The 22,996-nt window shown below is 41.4% G+C and overlaps 1 protein-coding gene across 1 annotated transcript in view; it reads left to right on the top strand.

Annotated features, from left to right (window-relative positions):
* LOC102218962 (neural-cadherin-like) overlaps window positions 1-22,996 on the top strand; it is a 144,899-nt gene that overhangs the window by 81,162 nt on the left and 40,741 nt on the right. The window contains exons 13-16 of the mRNA XM_014469793.2: window positions 7,625-7,874; window positions 22,235-22,362; window positions 22,449-22,635; window positions 22,795-22,938. Coding sequence (XP_014325279.1) covers window positions 7,625-7,874; window positions 22,235-22,362; window positions 22,449-22,635; window positions 22,795-22,938 — 709 coding nt within the window. The remainder of the gene's footprint in view (window positions 1-7,624; window positions 7,875-22,234; window positions 22,363-22,448; window positions 22,636-22,794; window positions 22,939-22,996) is intronic.

Genomic DNA, 22,996 nt, shown 5'->3' with positions numbered 1-22,996 from the left:
AACTCTGTGCACTGCTCACCATCTGCTGACCCCACTTTGTGATTTTATTTGACCCACCACTTCATGACCGCTATGCTGTCATTTCTGATCACGTCCATTTTGTTATATCATCACTAACAGTTGACTGTGGATTTTCTAGAAGGGAAGAAATTTCTCATCTAAACATCTTGTCATGGTACGATGCTGGAATTCACTGAACTGTTAGTAGAGGCAGTCTACAGCTTATGTGCTTGATTTTGTACACCTGGAGCCATGAAACTGATTGGGTCAACTGTATTGGCAATATAGTCAAGGTTTCTTTGTGATAATTGTGATAACCAAATAATTCAGATTCACATTTAGACTAGTTTCACACATCAAGCGAATGCGACTCAAATAAAAAAGAATTTCCCATATTTGACCCATATCCAATTTTTTCACAATTGTCTGAAAGGCCCTATTCTGATCTTTTCACCCCCAAAAAAGGAAAAATGTCTGATTTGTGCCAACTCCATGTGCTACTCATTATGTTACATATCTGATTGATTTCAAAGCATTTGCAGCTATTTAATCCAACTTTTATTTCATTGACATGACACATGCATCATAATTCTGCACCAGAAGAAGCCACACACTGTAAACCAGCACACAAACAGTGACTGAAAACTATGAAATTATGTATTAAGTCTATTCCAATAAAGCACATCACAGTCACAAGCATGCCGCTCCTCACTCATCCAAACATCCAAACTGACTTCTCTACAGACATTGCAAAGTTCCACAAAACACTGTTGCTACTTGTTGTGCTTTCTTTTTTTTTATCAGTTTTCTTTGTCTGGCTATGATTTTGTGGTAATACTGTCAGCTCCTGTTGCTGAACAAACTTTAAGATCAATCTATAAATGGCAGCGTCCATTATTACTTTCATAAGCGATGCACAGTTTGCATATTAGTTTAATTAGTGGTATGAACAACCATGCAAAAAAAAATTTAAAATGCGATTTCAGCCAAAAAATTAGAATTGAGCCTCAAGATCTTTGAATGTGAATGTAGCCTTAGAGCAGGGGTCTCAAACTCCAGTTCTCGAGGGCCGCTGTCTGCAGCCTTTAGATGTGCCTCTGCTGCACCACACCTGAATAGAAGAATTAGGTCATTAGCAAGGCTCTGGAGAACTGATCTACACAAGGAGGAGGTAATTAAGCCATTTCATTCCAGTGTTTTGTACTTGAGGCACATCTAAAAACTGCAGGACAGCGGCCCTTCAGAACTGGAGTTTGATACCTGTGCCTTAGAGACTTTCTTTGCTGTTTACTAGGAAAAGCAGTTTGCAACATCCTTTCTCTAGTCCTGTTTTCTGTTTTAGCTTGAGTGACATGGGCAGGACTAATACATTATTCATTTGCTCTTTGAGATGGGTTGAAAAAGAAAATAATGAAAATTGAAAGTTTTTGCTTTTCATCCCAGATTTTTTGGCTGTTTTGGGGATATCTTTTATGACTTCTTCAAAAAGCTCCCAACTATCCCGGTTGTCCCCAATTGTTGCTGATTAGGAAATTACCACTTGTGCTGATCCGAGTTGTAAAGCGACACGTTTTGCGGGGAAACGTAAAAAAACAGGAATATTTGTTCTCCTGCAGCAGCGAAACAGCTCTCTTTCATTTCCATCCCTCGCCATGCCTTTGCAGAGCGCCCCGAGGAGGCTGGAAACACTCTTTCTTCCTCTTCATCCTGCTCTCTCATCTGTCCCTTCCTTCTTCTCCCCGTCTCTGTGTCAGCACGTTTAGCCGAGCTCCATTAAGCACTTTTCTGCCGAGTAAACAACAAACCCGCCCCGAGTCTGTCTCACCTGACTCACAGCAACCAACACACACACGTACTGCTTGTAGACCTCAAGGGTTTCTCTTTTTTCCCCTCTTTTGATCCCCCCATCCTAATTTGTTCTCTCTTCCTAAGCCTCTAGTTTTGGAGGTGGAGGAGTTTTCACCCTCCAGCTGCTCGATTTCACGGAGGTTAGTCAGTTTTCAAACAGTGTTTTTGGGCGTGTATCTGTGTGTTTCTGTGCTCCTTTTAGAACATTTTGCACTGAAAGTCCTGAAAAGTGCTGCTGGTGATTGGAGGTTGTTCCACCCACACGCTCCATCTGTCAGAGATGATTGAGGGGAAGGGGAAAATTACACCTGCTGTCTGAGCATCACAATGGACTCCCATCACCTCCGAAAAACAGACATTTAATTATTGTGTTTAACCTGACAGAGACGGTGCAAGGAAGGCGGGAGGGAAGGAGGGTGGAGGGAGAGGGAGTCGAAGGAAACGGACTAACACATTGTTGATTTCACTCTTTTTATAGGATTTGTTGACAGCATGAAAAATATAAAAAAATATGTTTTTTCTTTCTCTTGGATGAACAATTGCAGCCACAAGTTTTTATTGCATTCTTTCTGAGGAGTGAATTTGTTTATATGGCTTTAGGAATGATGGAAATGTAAGGAAGATATGGGGATTTTTTTGCACATTTTCTGAGCATTTTATAATCTAATTTTTAGGTGAATTTACTGGGACATCAACTGGAACTTTTGTTTTTTTCTTAAATGTTTTTTCATGTTTTACAATGATGAAATTTAAATAGTTTTGATCGCCTCTCTAAGGTCACTGCTGATGTCTTTTCAACTTGGCATTGTGTCACAAACACCTGTATTCTCTAAACTATTAAATTACCAAATGTCCAGCTGTTATAGAGGGTTTCACAGTTCTTCTGTATTAGTTAAGAGGAATTTTTATGTTAGGGTTAGTCTCAAATTGCTTTAACAAAATTGTTGTATTCATGAAAACCAGGTAACCTGGAGGAGTTGTGAGAATATTAGTGATTGTTTCTGTTTGAACTGTAGTTAAATTTGACCATTTATTACAATTAAAACCCCATTTTTAAGATTTCTCAACTTATAATTGAGTATAAATAATCTTAGAAAAGAAATACTGATTTGAGGCATGGTTTATCCTTCAAAATCTTCAATGTAAAATAAAAAAGAAAGCAAAAGAAGCAACAAAAGAAGATAGATGTATAGAACTAATAAGCAACATTGAACAACTAGCTGCGTTTCCATTACAAATGTGCCAAAAATACACAATTTTGCAATTACTGTATTCCTATTAAATAATAAACAATATTAAAATTACACTTGAACAAGTTTGTTCGCGTGATAAGACATTAAAAAGCATGCCGTCCCCTGATCTTCCAACCACTTCTTCTTAACTTCTTCATCTTTTCCAACAGAAGACACATCCAGTTATTGATCACATGACCTGCTCATGCGAAAAAAGTGTTTGCAGTTTTGTGAAATGCACTAATTTTGAAACGCCTGAAAAATCACTTCATCCTAGCACAAGAACTTTCTATCGAAATTCTTGTTTGTTTGTTTTTTCAAAATTGGAGTGTTTCCATTAAGCAGATTTATTTTCATTATTCCATCCAATTTGCGCAATTAAATGATAAATGGAAAAAGCAGCTGCTATCTGCCATCTAAAAGAAAATCTAACAAACAACCACAAAACCTGTACTCAGGTTAAGGTGGCAATATCCCTTGTGCATGAAATCAATTTAGCTAATTAAAATGTATAAGATACCAGAACTGACAACTTACACAAATCACTCAAAGGACTGAAATATGTCCTCCTCCGCCTTCCTCCTTCGTCTCCTCTGCAGTGGGTAATTGCACCAAGGAGAAACTGTTGTTTTAAATTTAGCAGCCTTAATAAGGTCTGTTAATCACATTGTTAACGAGGCAGAGGGAGAAACATGCTGCAGTGGTGGAAGGTGCTGTGTGTTAAATCTCCATATCAATAAGCTGTTGTCATCTCCCACTCAGGGTATAATAGTCTCCTCATCAGTTGACTTCCTCCTCTTGCTTTCTTCTCCATCCTGTTTGCGTATTCTCATGGAACAGGTACTTTTATCTATAGCTTAACCTTATAATGTTTCATTTTAGTAGCCCAGTATTGCTTTCCAGTATCTTTTTTTAAGAAGCTGACTGCTGAAAAAACTTTATTGTCCCTCAGTGGGGAAACTCAGGTGTGCCAGGGTCAAAGTGACAGGCAAGCAAAAGCATGCAGGTTTTCACCAACAAAGTAAAATTATAAAAAACATAAAGTAAAAATTTGATTGTACAGTGATTAGAAAACATGATCAAAGATAACCCTCACTCTACTTCCAGATTTTATGATTCAAACCTAAAATGAAAAAAAAAACAATTAATTAAAAGTACAAATGCTGAAGTATTTTTGCTATATCTTCCATATTGTCTTGTTGCAGATCTGCTGTGTAAACTTTCTTCACCCACTTCTAAAATCCAGATTAACTCTGGTAGTTCATAGATCATATTATACAGTAGTCACTTCCGTATTGCACCTCCATCCATCCAGTCACATAAAACTGAAGTACATATCAAACCAGGACTTTAGGACCAAAGTATTTATTTATTTCTGTGTTCTGATACACCCCTCAACAAGCAAAACACAATACTCATCTGCATGAGAGATGTAACTATAGGTGAAAATAAAAGGGAAAACTTTAGTTTGACCTTACTTACCTTGGTTCAGCATTTTGAACTAACTAACTTTTAGCAGTGAAGCTGAAAGTATGAAGTGCGTTGCAGCTGCTGCCTCAGTCCCAGCACCAGCCTCACCAGCTGCCAGTGATCTCTAGCCATTTTTCCACGGGCATTAATCTGTGTGGGAGAAGATGGCAGACACTGATCAGTTTAGCTTCAGCACACTGCAGTGATGTCTAATGAGATGATTCCTCATTAACACTGATTCCATACGCTCCGCTGCCCTGGCCTACTGCAGGGCTGAGCCACGCTGCACCAACATGTCAGGACATGACTTCTCACCTGGAAACTCAAACACACCTTGAACTTAAATGTTTTTTTAAGAGTCAAACGAAAGAGGAAAACCTATTTAAGAATATAAAGAGATGTAAATAACATGTTGGGGGAAATAATTGAAGCAAATATGGCGTGTAGGTCATGTTATCTAAAGTAGAAACGCTAATTTATTATTCCACTATGAACTGACCTTTTAACCAAGAATCTTTGTGTTTTCTTACGGCATATGTTTCTCCAAATTACTAAGTCGATAACAAAGACACGGGAGTCACTGTTGCTTGGAAGGAGAGGGCTGAGAGGGTTTTGGTGTTTAAAGTTGTTGACAGCATTTCTCACTCAGGGAAGGATGTTAACTCCAGGAAATGACAGGAATATACAGAGTTGCTTGAAGGTCATGTTTTCTTTTTCAATTGAGCAAGCCAGTTTCTCTACGCATCAATTCTTTGTGCTGAAATAGATTAAGCATGCCCTTTACCAAAGTGAAATGATTTTACATCGACTGCACACTGGGGCACCTTCCACAAATGATCTACAGATAAACAAGGTGAAGTATTTATAATTGGCTTCTTTTTCACTTTAATTATCCCATTAATCATAAATACATGTTGTCTAACGTTGATATAAGTCATGTTACATGGTGCTGAGACTTGTGTAAAAGATGTCAAATTTTAATGCAGCAGCATCCTTCATCAATTTTCTACAATTTTTAGGAAATTCTAATTCTATAATTTGAGTAGATCTATTGAGAATGGTAATAAATCTTTTGAAGGCTGTTACATTAGATGGTTTCTGTCTTGATTTGCTACAAAAGACATAGATCTGGATCTCCTCTGGAGTCTCTTCCTGCCAGCCAAGAAACCCTAGAGAGGGAACCAGTCTCATTCACTTAGACTTAGACTTAGACTTAGACTGACTTTATTGTCATTTTGCATGCACAGGGTGTATACAGAACGAAATTTCGTTGCATACGGCTCAGGACAGTGTTTTGAGCTTTCAATGTTGTGAGGTTACGCCAGAATAAAATAAAATACAGTATAAAATATGAATATAAATATAGAATATAAAGTGCAGGACTGACAGATGCCCATACTACCTTTATATTATTTTAATGGACATTTATTTATAAATTATGTTTCCAACGCTCTCAGTGTGTGTGTTTGTGCTGCTTAGGTCATAACCCTGAACTGTAAAGTGAATTGACATCACTCAACTATGGAAACTGGTTATGCAGCACGGATGGGAATCTCTGAAGGACAAAATACTTAAAAGCCTTCTCTCACAAATACAAACATGCACACAGACACAATAAACTGTGACTTTAGGAGCAATTCTCCCATGAAAAAAAATATAAAAAGCAACAAGAAGTCATAACTTCTACTTTCAAAGTCATTGTTATGAAATAGACAGTCACTGTGTTTTTTAAAGATGCCTTACTCTGCTATGTCATGATTATAGCTTTTAATCTGAAAACTAAACTGAATTTTAATTATGATTTGAATTTTATAATTAGGGCTGTCTTATAATTATACCAGTGAAAATCAAAATTGAGTTTTAATCTCATAATTATGACTTTATTGTGAAATTATGCTTGTGAATCTCAATTATGCCTTTGAAAGTCAAAATCATGACTTTGAATCTCCTAATTATGACTGGTGTCACCTAATTCTGGTATCACATAAAGTGAAAATTATGACTTTCTATCTCAAAATTAGGGCTAAAAGGCAAAATTATCACTTTGAATCTCAATTATTACTTTGAATCTCATAAGTATGATTTTATCTTAAACTTATACCCAACAAGAAGTCATAGTTATGACTTTATATCACATAATTATGACTTTGAACGTCAAAATTAAGACTTTCTATCTCAAAATTAGGACTGAATGTGAAAATTATGAATTAACTCTAAATTATAACTTTTTGTCAGGGTTTTATTTTTTCTTATATGGTGGAATTGAGGGTCTAGTTTCCTTGAGACCTTTGGTCAGCCAGTAGTTGAATCAATCTAAGCTTAAAGCAAGATCAGTTTATCTTCAATTAAGCTCCTCTGCTAGTTGATGACCAACTTAAGACAATTTAAACTCACAGGAGTTCACACATTTTGCTTACTACATAAAAAATCAATAAAAAGTAAGTAGTGATGCACTCAGGGTTCCTCTCTAAGGGCTTTTTCCATAATAGTACTGAAATTCTGCTCTGGTCACTAAAATCCTGCATTCTTTGAAATGTAGATGTGTATTTTAGTTCATTTTTCTGTTGTAATAGATCAGGAAGCTTTTGGATCTGTTTCATAATGAAGGGCTGTAAAGACGACACCAGCTGCATCGCATCGTCACGAGCCCACACAATCCTCTTTGGCTTGATTTTCTGTATGAATTATGTTGAGGTTCACAGTGAAAAAATGGAACTTGTCTCTATTTCTGGACTTTAATATAAACTCAAAGCTTAAGATGAATACACAGAAGAGAAGCTGATTCATTCAGTGGCTGTATAAAGACGTTTCACATTTTTCCTGAGCATTATTGAATGCCTCCTTCTCTGTCCACCGCTTACCAAATAATAAACTTTAAGTAGATTATTTAAACAAGAACAGTTTAAATATATCATTAGAGAAAACCAGAACTAGCTGATCCAACCTGCAACATCAAATGTGAGGAACATAAAAGCAGAACCTGGTAACCTAAAAGTGAACTTTAATCCCTCTCTGTGATCACATGTTTTTTTGCTACTGGCACTTTAATAAATAAAATCTATTTTTCTATTCAGACCGTCAAGGCAACGTCTCCACTTGGCGATCCCAGGGTGACCTACAATCTGGAGGAAGGCCTGGTGCCAGAGACCAACATGCCGGTGCGGTTTTACATCAAACCAAACCGGGTGGACAGCTCGGCGTCGATCCTGGTGGCCGAGAACCTCGACTACGAGATGACACGCTTCTTCACGCTGAGAGTGCGTGTGCAAAACGTCGCTGCCGTGCCTCTCGCATCCTTCTCCACTGTTTACGTCAATGTGACAGGTAAGACTGGCTAAGGTGAGGATAACATGAATTGCTTTGCAAACCAAGGATTTTCAGCTGTGTTTTCACCTTTCATCTTAATTCAAACTCAGTTTTTGATTTTGAACTTTCCTCACCTCTTTCATTTTGAGCTATTTCATTTCAAATTTAAATGAAAGTCAATGTAGGAAACATATTTTTTTAAAACCTTACAAATCTTTAGCCTATTATCATTTAGCCTTGCTCAGAATCTTACTTTTATAAGTTCTGAAGTTGGAAATATTGACATTCTTGCCCCCCATTGATGTAAAATAGATATTACATCATTTTTAATAGACTCAAAACAGAGAAAAAAAATTTGGGATAAATGCTTAATTGCATGATCCTTCATGCAGACACCGCCTACGTCAGGATCTTTGTCACCGATGTCACTGAAGACATTTTCAATCATGACAATTTATGGATGGCCCTGACACTGAGAAAAATTAAAGATGATGAGATGATTCAGTCCCGATCAACATATTTTAAAATAATTAATGTTAGAGTTTGTAAATAAACTCAACTCTCGATACTTGTAATTGATGTCATATTTTATGTCAGCGACATCCAAATTGTTAATCAAGAAGCCAGTATTTTTAAATTACACCCTATTTTTAACTTACAATACTGTTTTATAGTCCATGCATGTTATGTTACTAAGCTAAGCAATTTGAGTTTTCTTTTAAAAAATATGCGTTTTTGCCCTTTACAATGACATTAACAGTAAAGGACAGACTGTTTTGGTTGGTGCAGCTCACTGTGTGGAGATGTTAGCTGGTCTATCATTAATTTCACATTGTTCACAGAAAGTTTATGAAGCAGCAGAAAAACATTTTTCTTTAAGTTTTATCTGCACATGATTAACTAAAACTGAACTGAAATATGTTACACACTTAATTACAAAATTGTGTCCAAACAGAGTAAGCATGTTAGCGTTAGCATGCCATCTTAATAAACATCAAATAAAAACATAGTCCACATTCACAAGAAATTAATTTATTAAAGACTTTGGAGCTTTATTTATATAGTCAGATATATCTCAAAAACAAATAATAAAGCTATGAGTGTTATGTCAGTGTTTTTCAAAGTTCAATGTCTTCCAAACCACAAGCAGCTAGCATGAAAAGACGCAATGGCAAAAACTAAATCTTTGATAAACTCACGTAAGCATAACAGAAATGGGACAGTTAATAAAATCTATTTTGGTTGATCTTCTGTTTTTAAATCCAGAACTCCAGTTTTCTAATTTACTGCAGTTTGAACCATATAAAAGTAATTGCATATTTACTTTCATGTGAAAAGTCACAGTTTATCTGAGAAGAGCAGAAGCCATCAGTAGGAGCAGCTCAGACGTAACGAGCGACAGTCCTGGAAAACGACGAGGACTGAGAGTAATGAGGTTCCGTGGTCGTCTGTGGCAGAGAAAGAAAAGAGGAAAAACATTAACGGTGTGATCTCCATGCTGCCTCATTTCAAAAGTGACTCATTTCTCAATCAGCATCTGTGGGCGGGAGGGTGGAGGGAAGAAAAGAGGAGAAAACACTTTCTGACTTTGACTGGCTTTGAACAAACCCACTCTGGATGCTCTAATTGGTTTAGCGGAGCTTGAAAGTGAGCTGACAAGCTTCTTTGTGGACATTTCAGGGTGTTATGAGTATAATTCCTCTCTAATAACTGTCAAGAAAATCCGAGCTCATCCCACTTCCCCATGCTGGAGATTTTAGTTTAACAGTAATAATAAATAAAGTTATCTTTAAAATGAATCACTCAAGTGACATCAAGGCCCAACAGTAGACTTAAGTGTCAATAAAGTTAGTTTAACAGTAATAATAAATAAAGTTATCTTTAAAATGAATCACTCAAGTGATATCTAGGCCCAACAGTAGACTTAAGTATCAATAAAATAAATCTGGTTGTGTGTGTTGTTTTTGTCTCATGCAAACTTTGCTTTAATTCTACTTTTTTCTATCTAATCATAAGAAATCATAGTCAGTCAGAAAGAGTCATTAAACAGGAAAAGCAGGTTTCCTGGAAAAAGAGGAAGTAAGTTCCAGCCTGCAGATTTATAAAAAATAGCTGAGACTATTCCTTATTTTAAATCATGAAAGTTTAAAGAATGAAATCTAAACATTTTGGTAATTTGATAAGATTCAAAGTAAAATACTTATATTAATATTGGTTTACTTGTAATAATATTTACACGAACATTTGTGGGAACAGTTACAAGAAAAACAAGTAACTGTAACTTTGGCATCAAATAATTAGAATCATGTATTATTCTTGGTTTCTTTTCAGAAAAACATCTGTAATAACTCACATTAGGATTATAATAAGTATAATTAATAAGTTATGGTTATAAAATCATAAATGAATGATAAATCAGAGAAGCTGAAGAAAATAAATGTGATATAAGTTATGGTTATAAAATTATAAATGAATGCTAAATCAAAGAAGCTAAAGAAAATAAATGTGATATAAATGTGATTTTGACATTGAACTTGAAATGGTGTAAAAAGGTGTAACTGCAATTAAACATCACTGATATGTTGGAGGTAGAGAGTAGGTGAAAGGTGAAAGGCAAGGAACTAACAGGAGAGCAGAGATGATCAACGCCTTATTTAGAGAGTAGGTGAAAGGTTGTGCAGGCAATGGACATAGGAGGTTGAGCAACCCTGAGACATTAGCACAGACATCAGGACATAATGTCTGTAAGACAGTGATGGATATGAAATCATCTGAGCAGTCAGCCAATGAAACAAGCCCAGCAACAGTGCTAGCCAAAGAAACCCTATAAAAGGTGAGTGCAAAAGAGGAACCGTTCGTTGGATCCTCCGGGCAGCTTCGAGCCAAGATCGAGATGGACAAAGAACTCTGCAGCTGAAGAAGAGCCGGGGCCACGGAGCCGAAGACTGTCCTTCTCATGGAGACCAACCCGTCAGCCCCACAACCTGTGGCTTCAAATCGCACTTCTCTCATCGGCTGGGTTCAGACCCCAAAGACAAAGATGAAGACAAAGGCAAAGACAAAGAAGAAGAACTGGTGCCTGCCTTCCTGCCAGCACCAAGTCCTGTGTGACCTCAGCATCCATGCGGAGAAGAAGCTCATCAGACCTACAGAGATTCCTGCCTTCGCTGATCAACGTCTTCCTCCTGCTGCAACACCTTCTTCATCATCAGACCTGCGGAGATCCTGGCCTTCATCGATCGGCGTCTTCCTCCTGCTGCAACACCTTCTTCATCATCAGACCTGCGGAGATCCTGGCCTTCATCGATCGGCGTCTTCCTCCTGCTGCAACACCTTCTTCATCATCAGACCTGCGGAGATCCTGGCCTTCATCGATCGGCGTCTTCCTCCTGCTGCAACACCTTCTTCATCATCAGACCTGCGGAGATCCTGGCCTTCATCGATCGGCGTCTTCCTCCTGCTGCAGCACCTTCTTCGTCGTCGTGCCAGGTCTGGGGTTTGAGGCGCCAGGCTCCGTCCGTCTCTCTCAAAGGTTTCCTTTTTTAGTTTTCAGTGTCAGCAGTAGGGAAAGATAGACTAGATGATTGATTTTACTTATTTGATTATTTCTGCTACTGAATTAAGCTGTACTGACCCTTGCAAAAATGCCTTACTAATAAAATATTTAGCATAAAGAAAATCTAAAAGATGTTGTGGACATTCAGTTAATGAGTCACCTTAAAGTTCTTTGATGGTTGTAAAATAGCTGTGATGTTTGATTCTGGAGAGGAAGAGGTGGAAAATGTTTTATAGGTTGCTGGTAGCCCAAATTTAAAACAACATCCTTGGGACTCGCCCGAGTCACTAAAACCTACCTGGTTCAATAACAAATGCAAGTTGTGAAATAGAGAACGAGCGACCGTTAACAGGTGTGCTCTGTGAAACTAGTTGGCTGTAGGCTGCTCAGTCTGGCTAATTCACAGAGGGAAGAAGGGTGAGACACCTGGATGTAGGCCGTTAAAAATCAGGTGAATCGTTTCTCGAAACCAGCTTAAACAGAGTTTACTTCAGTTCTGGACAGGGTAAATCCCGGCAGATTTAGGAAACTCAATTAACCCGTTAGATGGAGAGCTGGTAGCACATCTCCCCTCTCAGAAGAGGAAGTAGAGAGTGAGAGAGTAGAGACAGAAAGGAGGGGGGGGGTGTTGCGCAACAACAAGTGGCGCCCAACGTGGGGCCCAGACTAACAGAGTAGGAGGGCCCTATGTGCCAAGTCAGTGAAAACAGATGTGAGGATCTGAATAGCTCACTTGGTTTGTTAACTCTTAGGGAATAGAGTTAATGGTGACTGATAAGGCCGTCAGTCACACCCCTTGCAGTAACTGTATGGCATACAGGTGAGGGAAAGCTTCTACTGAGGATAAATGACCGGATCCAGACAGTGAAGCTAGTAGCCAACATAGTCTAGACCCATCCCTGCTCGAAGCGCAAAGAGAGGCTTTGGGGGATAGACAACTCGAACCGACAGAGAGACGGAGTGATGGATGATCACTTCGAGGAGGAAAATCTGGGGAAGAAACCGGAGGAAGCCGGCCGCCCAGATCGTTTGGAAAAGGAGGAGACCTCAACAGAACTGCATCAGCTTCTACACAGCTACTGTCACTCAGACCTGAAGCAAGGGGGGAAGTTGGTTCCAAGAATGAGGAACTGAAACATCAACCCCTGACAAAGAAAAGTTGGCTCAGTCTTGCTGGAGTGGTTCGTGATGTAATGCTGACAAGAAAAGAAAAGACCAGCCAGCAAGCATGCACAAGAAACACAGAAAAGTATCATCAGCTGACGATGGATGAGGAAGCACACCGCGTCCTCCACTGCAGCCATCGAGAAGACATCCGGCAACAGAGGAACAAACACCAGCAGCTGACATCATCACACAGACGCAGACATGGTTAAAGACATCCTGCTGGACCCGGAGCTTGAAATTGGGCCAGCACAACCCACCAGTAAGAAACGACCGCAAGCGACATCTGAGAAGCCAGGACAACTGGAATGGGCAATCTACACCGATGGATCCAGAAAGGGGTCCGACCAGTCGGCATACTGGGGATTTATTCTGAAGCAAGACGGCAAAGAGAGATGCCGTCAGAAAGGAAAAGCTCTCGGTAGTGCTCAAGCCGGAGAAGTAACGGCAGTACTGGAAGGATTGCTGGAGCTGGTGAAAAGGAAAATCAAGAGTGCCAGACCCGAGAGAAGCAGCTTGAGAGTGCGAGAGGGAAACAAGTAGCTCATCACAACTTATGGAAGAAGAAAGCAGAACTGAGGCTCCGCCCGAAACTTGAGGTGCAGCGACAAGGCGCACACCTGAGAAGAAGCCCTATGGAGGGGCAAAGATGACGACCTTTCGTGCCACTAAGAAAGGTTGTCTCTGCCGGTGTCGAGGTGGGACAGAACACCTAAGGACAGGTGGTCCTAGAGTAACACGGGGACCAGGTAGTACGGTGCGTGCATAAGGCCCTCGAATATGCAGGCGTGCTACACCCCCGTGAAGAACTGAGCAAGCAGGACTGCTGGATGTCCCTTCAGCCCATCCGATGCAGCTGTGTGACTTTGAGGTATGTGGTCGATACGCAGGGCACCCAGGGCAGCGGATGGAAGGTTTGTTCATCAAGAGCACAGTCCCATGGGGTTCAGTCTGCATGGATGTAGCAGAGCCAATGGGGATAACAGGAAAGAGAGGTGAGAAGTACCTCTTGGTGCTGATGGACACAGTGACAACTGCTAGAAGAGCAGGTCTTCCCCTGCAGAGGAACTCCGTTCACGTCACAGAAAGCAGGGAGGCGAAGACACTTCTCCTTTTTGCTCAGAGAAGAAAAAGGGAAGTTGCAGCTCAAAGTGTCACTGAAAACAGGGCAGAGAGTTTGGATTAAAGCTCAAGATCGGCCTGCAACTACGGTGATCAAGCTGAGATTCAACGCCCAAGATTTTGTAAAGTGAGTACTGAACTTCAACAGTACTACTGATGAAGAAAGGGGTCCATGAGGAAGCAGTGCTCAAGCCAGTTCTTAGCTACAGCGAACCAGAACATTACGAGAAGATGGCCAGAGAATCAAGCACCATGCCATCCTACAGTAGACTGGCCACTATTACAGGAAGGTTGCCGTTCAAAGAACAACTTCAAGGCTTTGGACTGGGAGGGCCGTGAAGAAATTGGACTTTGCTAAAGAAGAACTCCTGTCACAACCTGATGGATTAAAATGGAAAAGGATCATGATTACGGATAAAGTGTCATGATGCTTATGCTTTTTGCTTTGCTCTGCTGAACAGTCAGAAATTTTTTTTTTTTGAGGCCTTCTGTCTCAGCCCATCTTCCCTTCCCTAAAGAATCATCCCACATCCTGAAGAACTGACAGTTCATCCAGCGAAGGTTCCTGTAGAAGAATCAAAGCGATCCAAGTTTTCTTCGACATTCATCACCTCATGGGGGAAATCAAAACTCCAAGGAGGGGGTGTCAAGAGAAGTGGAGTTTTGATGACTACACTGAGCCCTCTGTGACAACTGAGGATGAAGAATCTGCATCTTCACATCCCAGACGAACATCTTCTCTTTCCAGGGGATGAGGACGGCGAACTGCAGGAGGGTGATGGACTCCCAGCATGTGAAAGGTCTGACCTCGTGGAGGGGGTGTCAAGAAAATCCGAGCTCATCCCACTTCCCCATGCTGGAGATTTTAGTTTAACAGTAATAATAAATAAAGTTATCTTTAAAATGAATCACTCAAGTGACATCAAGGCCCAACAGTAGACTTAAGTGTCAATAAAGTTAGTTTAACAGTAATAATAAATAAAGTTATCTTTAAAATGAATCACTCAAGTGATATCTAGGCCCAACAGTAGACTTAAGTATCAATAAAATAAATCTGGTTGTGTGTGTTGTTTTTGTCTCATGCAAACTTTGCTTTAATTCTACTTTTTTCTATCTAATCATAAGAAATCATAGTCAGTCAGAAAGAGTCATTAAACAGGAAAAGCAGGTTTCCTGGAAAAAGAGGAAGTAAGTTCCAGCCTGCAGATTTATAAAAAATAGCTGAGACTATTCCTTATTTTAAATCATGAAAGTTTAAAGAATGAAATCTAAACATTTTGGTAATTTGATAAGATTCAAAGTAAAATACTTATATTAATATTGGTTTACTTGTAATAATATTTACACGAACATTTGTGGGAACAGTTACAAGAAAAACAAGTAACTGTAACTTTGGCATCAAATAATTAGAATCATGTATTATTCTTGGTTTCTTTTCAGAAAAACATCTGTAATAACTCACATTAGGATTATAATAAGTATAATTAATAAGTTATGGTTATAAAATCATAAATGAATGATAAATCAGAGAAGCTGAAGAAAATAAATGTGATATAAGTTATGGTTATAAAATTATAAATGAATGCTAAATCAAAGAAGCTAAAGAAAATAAATGTGATATAAATGTGATTTTGACATTGAACTTGAAATGGTGTAAAAAGGTGTAACTGCAATTAAACATCACTGATATGTTGGAGGTAGAGAGTAGGTGAAAGGTGAAAGGCAAGGAACTAACAGGAGAGCAGAGATGATCAACGCCTTATTTAGAGAGTAGGTGAAAGGTTGTGCAGGCAATGGACATAGGAGGTTGAGCAACCCTGAGACATTAGCACAGACATCAGGACATAATGTCTGTAAGACAGTGATGGATATGAAATCATCTGAGCAGTCAGCCAATGAAACAAGCCCAGCAACAGTGCTAGCCAAAGAAACCCTATAAAAGGTGAGTGCAAAAGAGGAACCGTTCGTTGGATCCTCCGGGCAGCTTCGAGCCAAGATCGAGATGGACAAAGAACTCTGCAGCTGAAGAAGAGCCGGGGCCACGGAGCCGAAGACTGTCCTTCTCATGGAGACCAACCCGTCAGCCCCACAACCTGTGGCTTCAAATCGCACTTCTCTCATCGGCTGGGTTCAGACCCCAAAGACAAAGATGAAGACAAAGGCAAAGACAAAGAAGAAGAACTGGTGCCTGCCTTCCTGCCAGCACCAAGTCCTGTGTGACCTCAGCATCCATGCGGAGAAGAAGCTCATCAGACCTACAGAGATTCCTGCCTTCGCTGATCAACGTCTTCCTCCTGCTGCAACACCTTCTTCATCATCAGACCTGCGGAGATCCTGGCCTTCATCGATCGGCGTCTTCCTCCTGCTGCAACACCTTCTTCATCATCAGACCTGCGGAGATCCTGGCCTTCATCGATCGGCGTCTTCCTCCTGCTGCAACACCTTCTTCATCATCAGACCTGCGGAGATCCTGGCCTTCATCGATCGGCGTCTTCCTCCTGCTGCAACACCTTCTTCATCATCAGACCTGCGGAGATCCTGGCCTTCATCGATCGGCGTCTTCCTCCTGCTGCAGCACCTTCTTCGTCGTCGTGCCAGGTCTGGGGTTTGAGGCGCCAGGCTCCGTCCGTCTCTCTCAAAGGTTTCCTTTTTTAGTTTTCAGTGTCAGCAGTAGGGAAAGATAGACTAGATGATTGATTTTACTTATTTGATTATTTCTGCTACTGAATTAAGCTGTACTGACCCTTGCAAAAATGCCTTACTAATAAAATATTTAGCATAAAGAAAATCTAAAAGATGTTGTGGACATTCAGTTAATGAGTCACCTTAAAGTTCTTTGATGGTTGTAAAATAGCTGTGATGTTTGATTCTGGAGAGGAAGAGGTGGAAAATGTTTTATAGGTTGCTGGTAGCCCAAATTTAAAACAACATCCTTGGGACTCGCCCGAGTCACTAAAACCTACCTGGTTCAATAACAAATGCAAGTTGTGAAATAGAGAACGAGCGACCGTTAACAGGTGTGCTCTGTGAAACTAGTTGGCTGTAGGCTGCTCAGTCTGGCTAATTCACAGAGGGAAGAAGGGTGAGACACCTGGATGTAGGCCGTTAAAAATCAGGTGAATCGTTTCTCGAAACCAGCTTAAACAGAGTTTACTTCAGTTCTGGACAGGGTAAATCCCGGCAGATTTAGGAAACTCAATTAACCCGTTAGATGGAGAGCTGGTAGCACATCTCCCCTCTCAGAAGAGGAAGTAGAGAGTGAGAGAGTAGAGACAGAAAGGAGGGGGGGGGTGTTGCGCAACAACAAGTGGCGCCCAACGTGGGGCCCAGACTAACAGAGTAGGAGGGCCCTATGTGCCAAGTCAGTGAAAACAGATGTGAGGATCTGAATAGCTCACTTGGTTTGTTAACTCTTAGGGAATAGAGTTAATGGTGACTGATAAGGCCGTCAGTCACACCCCTTGCAGTAACTGTATGGCATACAGGTGAGGGAAAGCTTCTACTGAGGATAAATGACCGGATCCAGACAGTGAAGCTAGTAGCCAACATAGTCTAGACCCATCCCTGCTCGAAGCGCAAAGAGAGGCTTTGGGGGATAGACAACTCGAACCGACAGAGAGACGGAGTGATGGATGATCACTTCGAGGAGGAAAATCTGGGGAAGAAACCGGAGGAAGCCGGCCGCCCAGATCGTTTGGAAAAGGAGGAGACCTCAACAGAACTGCATCAGCTTCTACACAGCTACTGTCACTCAGACCTGAAGCAAGGGGGGAAGTTGGTTCCAAGAATGAGGAACTGAAACATCAACCCCTGACAAAGAAAAGTTGGCTCAGTCTTGCTGGAGTGGTTCGTGATGTAATGCTGACAAGAAAAGAAAAGACCAGCCAGCAAGCATGCACAAGAAACACAGAAAAGTATCATCAGCTGACGATGGATGAGGAAGCACACCGCGTCCTCCACTGCAGCCATCGAGAAGACATCCGGCAACAGAGGAACAAACACCAGCAGCTGACATCATCACACAGACGCAGACATGGTTAAAGACATCCTGCTGGACCCGGAGCTTGAAATTGGGCCAGCACAACCCACCAGTAAGAAACGACCGCAAGCGACATCTGAGAAGCCAGGACAACTGGAATGGGCAATCTACACCGATGGATCCAGAAAGGGGTCCGACCAGTCGGCATACTGGGGATTTATTCTGAAGCAAGACGGCAAAGAGAGATGCCGTCAGAAAGGAAAAGCTCTCGGTAGTGCTCAAGCCGGAGAAGTAACGGCAGTACTGGAAGGATTGCTGGAGCTGGTGAAAAGGAAAATCAAGAGTGCCAGACCCGAGAGAAGCAGCTTGAGAGTGCGAGAGGGAAACAAGTAGCTCATCACAACTTATGGAAGAAGAAAGCAGAACTGAGGCTCCGCCCGAAACTTGAGGTGCAGCGACAAGGCGCACACCTGAGAAGAAGCCCTATGGAGGGGCAAAGATGACGACCTTTCGTGCCACTAAGAAAGGTTGTCTCTGCCGGTGTCGAGGTGGGACAGAACACCTAAGGACAGGTGGTCCTAGAGTAGCACGGGGACCAGGTAGTACGGTGCGTGCATAAGGCCCTCGAATATGCAGGCGTGCTACACCCCCGTGAAGAACTGAGCAAGCAGGACTGCTGGATGTCCCTTCAGCCCATCCGATGCAGCTGTGTGACTTTGAGGTATGTGGTCGATACGCAGGGCACCCAGGGCAGCGGATGGAAGGTTTGTTCATCAAGAGCACAGTCCCATGGGGTTCAGTCTGCATGGATGTAGCAGAGCCAATGGGGATAACAGGAAAGAGAGGTGAGAAGTACCTCTTGGTGCTGATGGACACAGTGACAACTGCTAGAAGAGCAGGTCTTCCCCTGCAGAGGAACTCCGTTCACGTCACAGAAAGCAGGGAGGCGAAGACACTTCTCCTTTTTGCTCAGAGAAGAAAAAGGGAAGTTGCAGCTCAAAGTGTCACTGAAAACAGGGCAGAGAGTTTGGATTAAAGCTCAAGATCGGCCTGCAACTACGGTGATCAAGCTGAGATTCAACGCCCAAGATTTTGTAAAGTGAGTACTGAACTTCAACAGTACTACTGATGAAGAAAGGGGTCCATGAGGAAGCAGTGCTCAAGCCAGTTCTTAGCTACAGCGAACCAGAACATTACGAGAAGATGGCCAGAGAATCAAGCACCATGCCATCCTACAGTAGACTGGCCACTATTACAGGAAGGTTGCCGTTCAAAGAACAACTTCAAGGCTTTGGACTGGGAGGGCCGTGAAGAAATTGGACTTTGCTAAAGAAGAACTCCTGTCACAACCTGATGGATTAAAATGGAAAAGGATCATGATTACGGATAAAGTGTCATGATGCTTATGCTTTTTGCTTTGCTCTGCTGAACAGTCAGAAATTTTTTTTTTTGAGGCCTTCTGTCTCAGCCCATCTTCCCTTCCCTAAAGAATCATCCCACATCCTGAAGAACTGACAGTTCATCCAGCGAAGGTTCCTGTAGAAGAATCAAAGCGATCCAAGTTTTCTTCGACATTCATCACCTCATGGGGGAAATCAAAACTCCAAGGAGGGGGTGTCAAGAGAAGTGGAGTTTTGATGACTACACTGAGCCCTCTGTGACAACTGAGGATGAAGAATCTGCATCTTCACATCCCAGACGAACATCTTCTCTTTCCAGGGGATGAGGACGGCGAACTGCAGGAGGGTGATGGACTCCCAGCATGTGAAAGGTCTGACCTCGTGGAGGGGGTGTCAAGAAAATCCGAGCTCATCCCACTTCCCCATGCTGGAGATTTTAGTTTAACAGTAATAATAAATAAAGTTATCTTTAAAATGAATCACTCAAGTGACATCAAGGCCCAACAGTAGACTTAAGTGTCAATAAAGTTAGTTTAACAGTAATAATAAATAAAGTTATCTTTAAAATGAATCACTCAAGTGATATCTAGGCCCAACAGTAGACTTAAGTATCAATAAAATAAATCTGGTTGTGTGTGTTGTTTTTGTCTCATGCAAACTTTGCTTTAATTCTACTTTTTTCTATCTAATCATAAGAAATCATAGTCAGTCAGAAAGAGTCATTAAACAGGAAAAGCAGGTTTCCTGGAAAAAGAGGAAGTAAGTTCCAGCCTGCAGATTTATAAAAAATAGCTGAGACTATTCCTTATTTTAAATCATGAAAGTTTAAAGAATGAAATCTAAACATTTTGGTAATTTGATAAGATTCAAAGTAAAATACTTATATTAATATTGGTTTACTTGTAATAATATTTACACGAACATTTGTGGGAACAGTTACAAGAAAAACAAGTAACTGTAACTTTGGCATCAAATAATTAGAATCATGTATTATTCTTGGTTTCTTTTCAGAAAAACATCTGTAATAACTCACATTAGGATTATAATAAGTATAATTAATAAGTTATGGTTATAAAATCATAAATGAATGATAAATCAGAGAAGCTGAAGAAAATAAATGTGATATAAGTTATGGTTATAAAATTATAAATGAATGCTAAATCAAAGAAGCTAAAGAAAATAAATGTGATATAAATGTGATTTTGACATTGAACTTGAAATGGTGTAAAAAGGTGTAACTGCAATTAAACATCACTGATATGTTGGAGGTAGAGAGTAGGTGAAAGGTGAAAGGCAAGGAACTAACAGGAGAGCAGAGATGATCAACGCCTTATTTAGAGAGTAGGTGAAAGGTTGTGCAGGCAATGGACATAGGAGGTTGAGCAACCCTGAGACATTAGCACAGACATCAGGACATAATGTCTGTAAGACAGTGATGGATATGAAATCATCTGAGCAGTCAGCCAATGAAACAAGCCCAGCAACAGTGCTAGCCAAAGAAACCCTATAAAAGGTGAGTGCAAAAGAGGAACCGTTCGTTGGATCCTCCGGGCAGCTTCGAGCCAAGATCGAGATGGACAAAGAACTCTGCAGCTGAAGAAGAGCCGGGGCCACGGAGCCGAAGACTGTCCTTCTCATGGAGACCAACCCGTCAGCCCCACAACCTGTGGCTTCAAATCGCACTTCTCTCATCGGCTGGGTTCAGACCCCAAAGACAAAGATGAAGACAAAGGCAAAGACAAAGAAGAAGAACTGGTGCCTGCCTTCCTGCCAGCACCAAGTCCTGTGTGACCTCAGCATCCATGCGGAGAAGAAGCTCATCAGACCTACAGAGATTCCTGCCTTCGCTGATCAACGTCTTCCTCCTGCTGCAACACCTTCTTCATCATCAGACCTGCGGAGATCCTGGCCTTCATCGATCGGCGTCTTCCTCCTGCTGCAACACCTTCTTCATCATCAGACCTGCGGAGATCCTGGCCTTCATCGATCGGCGTCTTCCTCCTGCTGCAACACCTTCTTCATCATCAGACCTGCGGAGATCCTGGCCTTCATCGATCGGCGTCTTCCTCCTGCTGCAACACCTTCTTCATCATCAGACCTGCGGAGATCCTGGCCTTCATCGATCGGCGTCTTCCTCCTGCTGCAGCACCTTCTTCGTCGTCGTGCCAGGTCTGGGGTTTGAGGCGCCAGGCTCCGTCCGTCTCTCTCAAAGGTTTCCTTTTTTAGTTTTCAGTGTCAGCAGTAGGGAAAGATAGACTAGATGATTGATTTTACTTATTTGATTATTTCTGCTACTGAATTAAGCTGTACTGACCCTTGCAAAAATGCCTTACTAATAAAATATTTAGCATAAAGAAAATCTAAAAGATGTTGTGGACATTCAGTTAATGAGTCACCTTAAAGTTCTTTGATGGTTGTAAAATAGCTGTGATGTTTGATTCTGGAGAGGAAGAGGTGGAAAATGTTTTATAGGTTGCTGGTAGCCCAAATTTAAAACAACATCCTTGGGACTCGCCCGAGTCACTAAAACCTACCTGGTTCAATAACAAATGCAAGTTGTGAAATAGAGAACGAGCGACCGTTAACAGGTGTGCTCTGTGAAACTAGTTGGCTGTAGGCTGCTCAGTCTGGCTAATTCACAGAGGGAAGAAGGGTGAGACACCTGGATGTAGGCCGTTAAAAATCAGGTGAATCGTTTCTCGAAACCAGCTTAAACAGAGTTTACTTCAGTTCTGGACAGGGTAAATCCCGGCAGATTTAGGAAACTCAATTAACCCGTTAGATGGAGAGCTGGTAGCACATCTCCCCTCTCAGAAGAGGAAGTAGAGAGTGAGAGAGTAGAGACAGAAAGGAGGGGGGGGGTGTTGCGCAACAACATAACTCAATTTTCATTTGCAAGGAGAGACCCATTCCAACTTTCTTTTCTGATGGACTTCAGAGCAAAGACGTTTCTGTTTTCCTTGTTTCTCTGTTATTCATTTCTGGTTCTCTTTGATTGTCTTTGGTAAAGTAAAATGTTGCAAAAGCCAAACAATTGGTCTGGATTAAATCCAACTTTTGTAGACACAGCAGTTTGTGTTCTGCCAACAAGAAAACTAATAATATTCAGAAAAATTAGGGACAATAAGTTGCTCTTTTTTGTTGTTTTCTATTACAGATGTCAACGACAACGTTCCTTTCTTCCTGTCTTCCACCTACGAGGCCACGGTGCCTGAAGGAGCACAGATTGGCACATCGGTCGCTCAGGTCTCAGCGACAGACCTCGACTCGGGTCTGCATGGGATGGTAACAAGCACTTACTCTGATCCCTTGGCTGAATTTTTACATCCTCTTCTTACTTTCTTAACCTGTTCTCTGCGTCTTCTCTTCAGATCCACTACACGATCCTGAAGGATGAGAGCGGAGACTCTCAGTACTTCAGCATCGACTCCCGCAGCGGCGTCGTAGTAACTCGTGCTTCTTTTGACCGTGAGCAGAAAGCTTCTTACCTGATCGAGGTGCAGTCGCAGGATGGCTCCGAGTCAGCCCGACCGGGCCAGCAAGGCCAGCCAAACACAGGTACGCCCCAGAGTCATCATCTCATTCACTGATTGCATACACCTAATAAAAATACAGAAAATTTGGCATGTAGATATTTGATGCAGCAACATCCTGAAGTTCCTAAATTCAGTGATGATTTAAGTGTACAAATACACTCTGTGTTGATCCTTCATGCAGACACCGCCTACGTCAGGATCTTTGTCACCGATGTCAACGACAACGCTCCGGCGTTTGCCCAGCCGGTGTACGAGGTCAGTGTGGAGGAAGACAAGGAGGTGGGCTACGTCCTCATCACTGTTACAGCCAACGACGAGGATGAAGGTCAGTCTGAATCTGGCTTTGTTTTTTGGATCGCTCTCTGCTTGGTTGTGGCAAAGTG

The sequence above is a fragment of the Xiphophorus maculatus genome, chromosome 3 (assembly GCF_002775205.1).
Source record: "Xiphophorus maculatus strain JP 163 A chromosome 3, X_maculatus-5.0-male, whole genome shotgun sequence".
NCBI lineage: Eukaryota > Metazoa > Chordata > Actinopteri > Cyprinodontiformes > Poeciliidae > Xiphophorus > Xiphophorus maculatus.
This window is presented reverse-complemented; position numbering and strand designations above follow the sequence as displayed.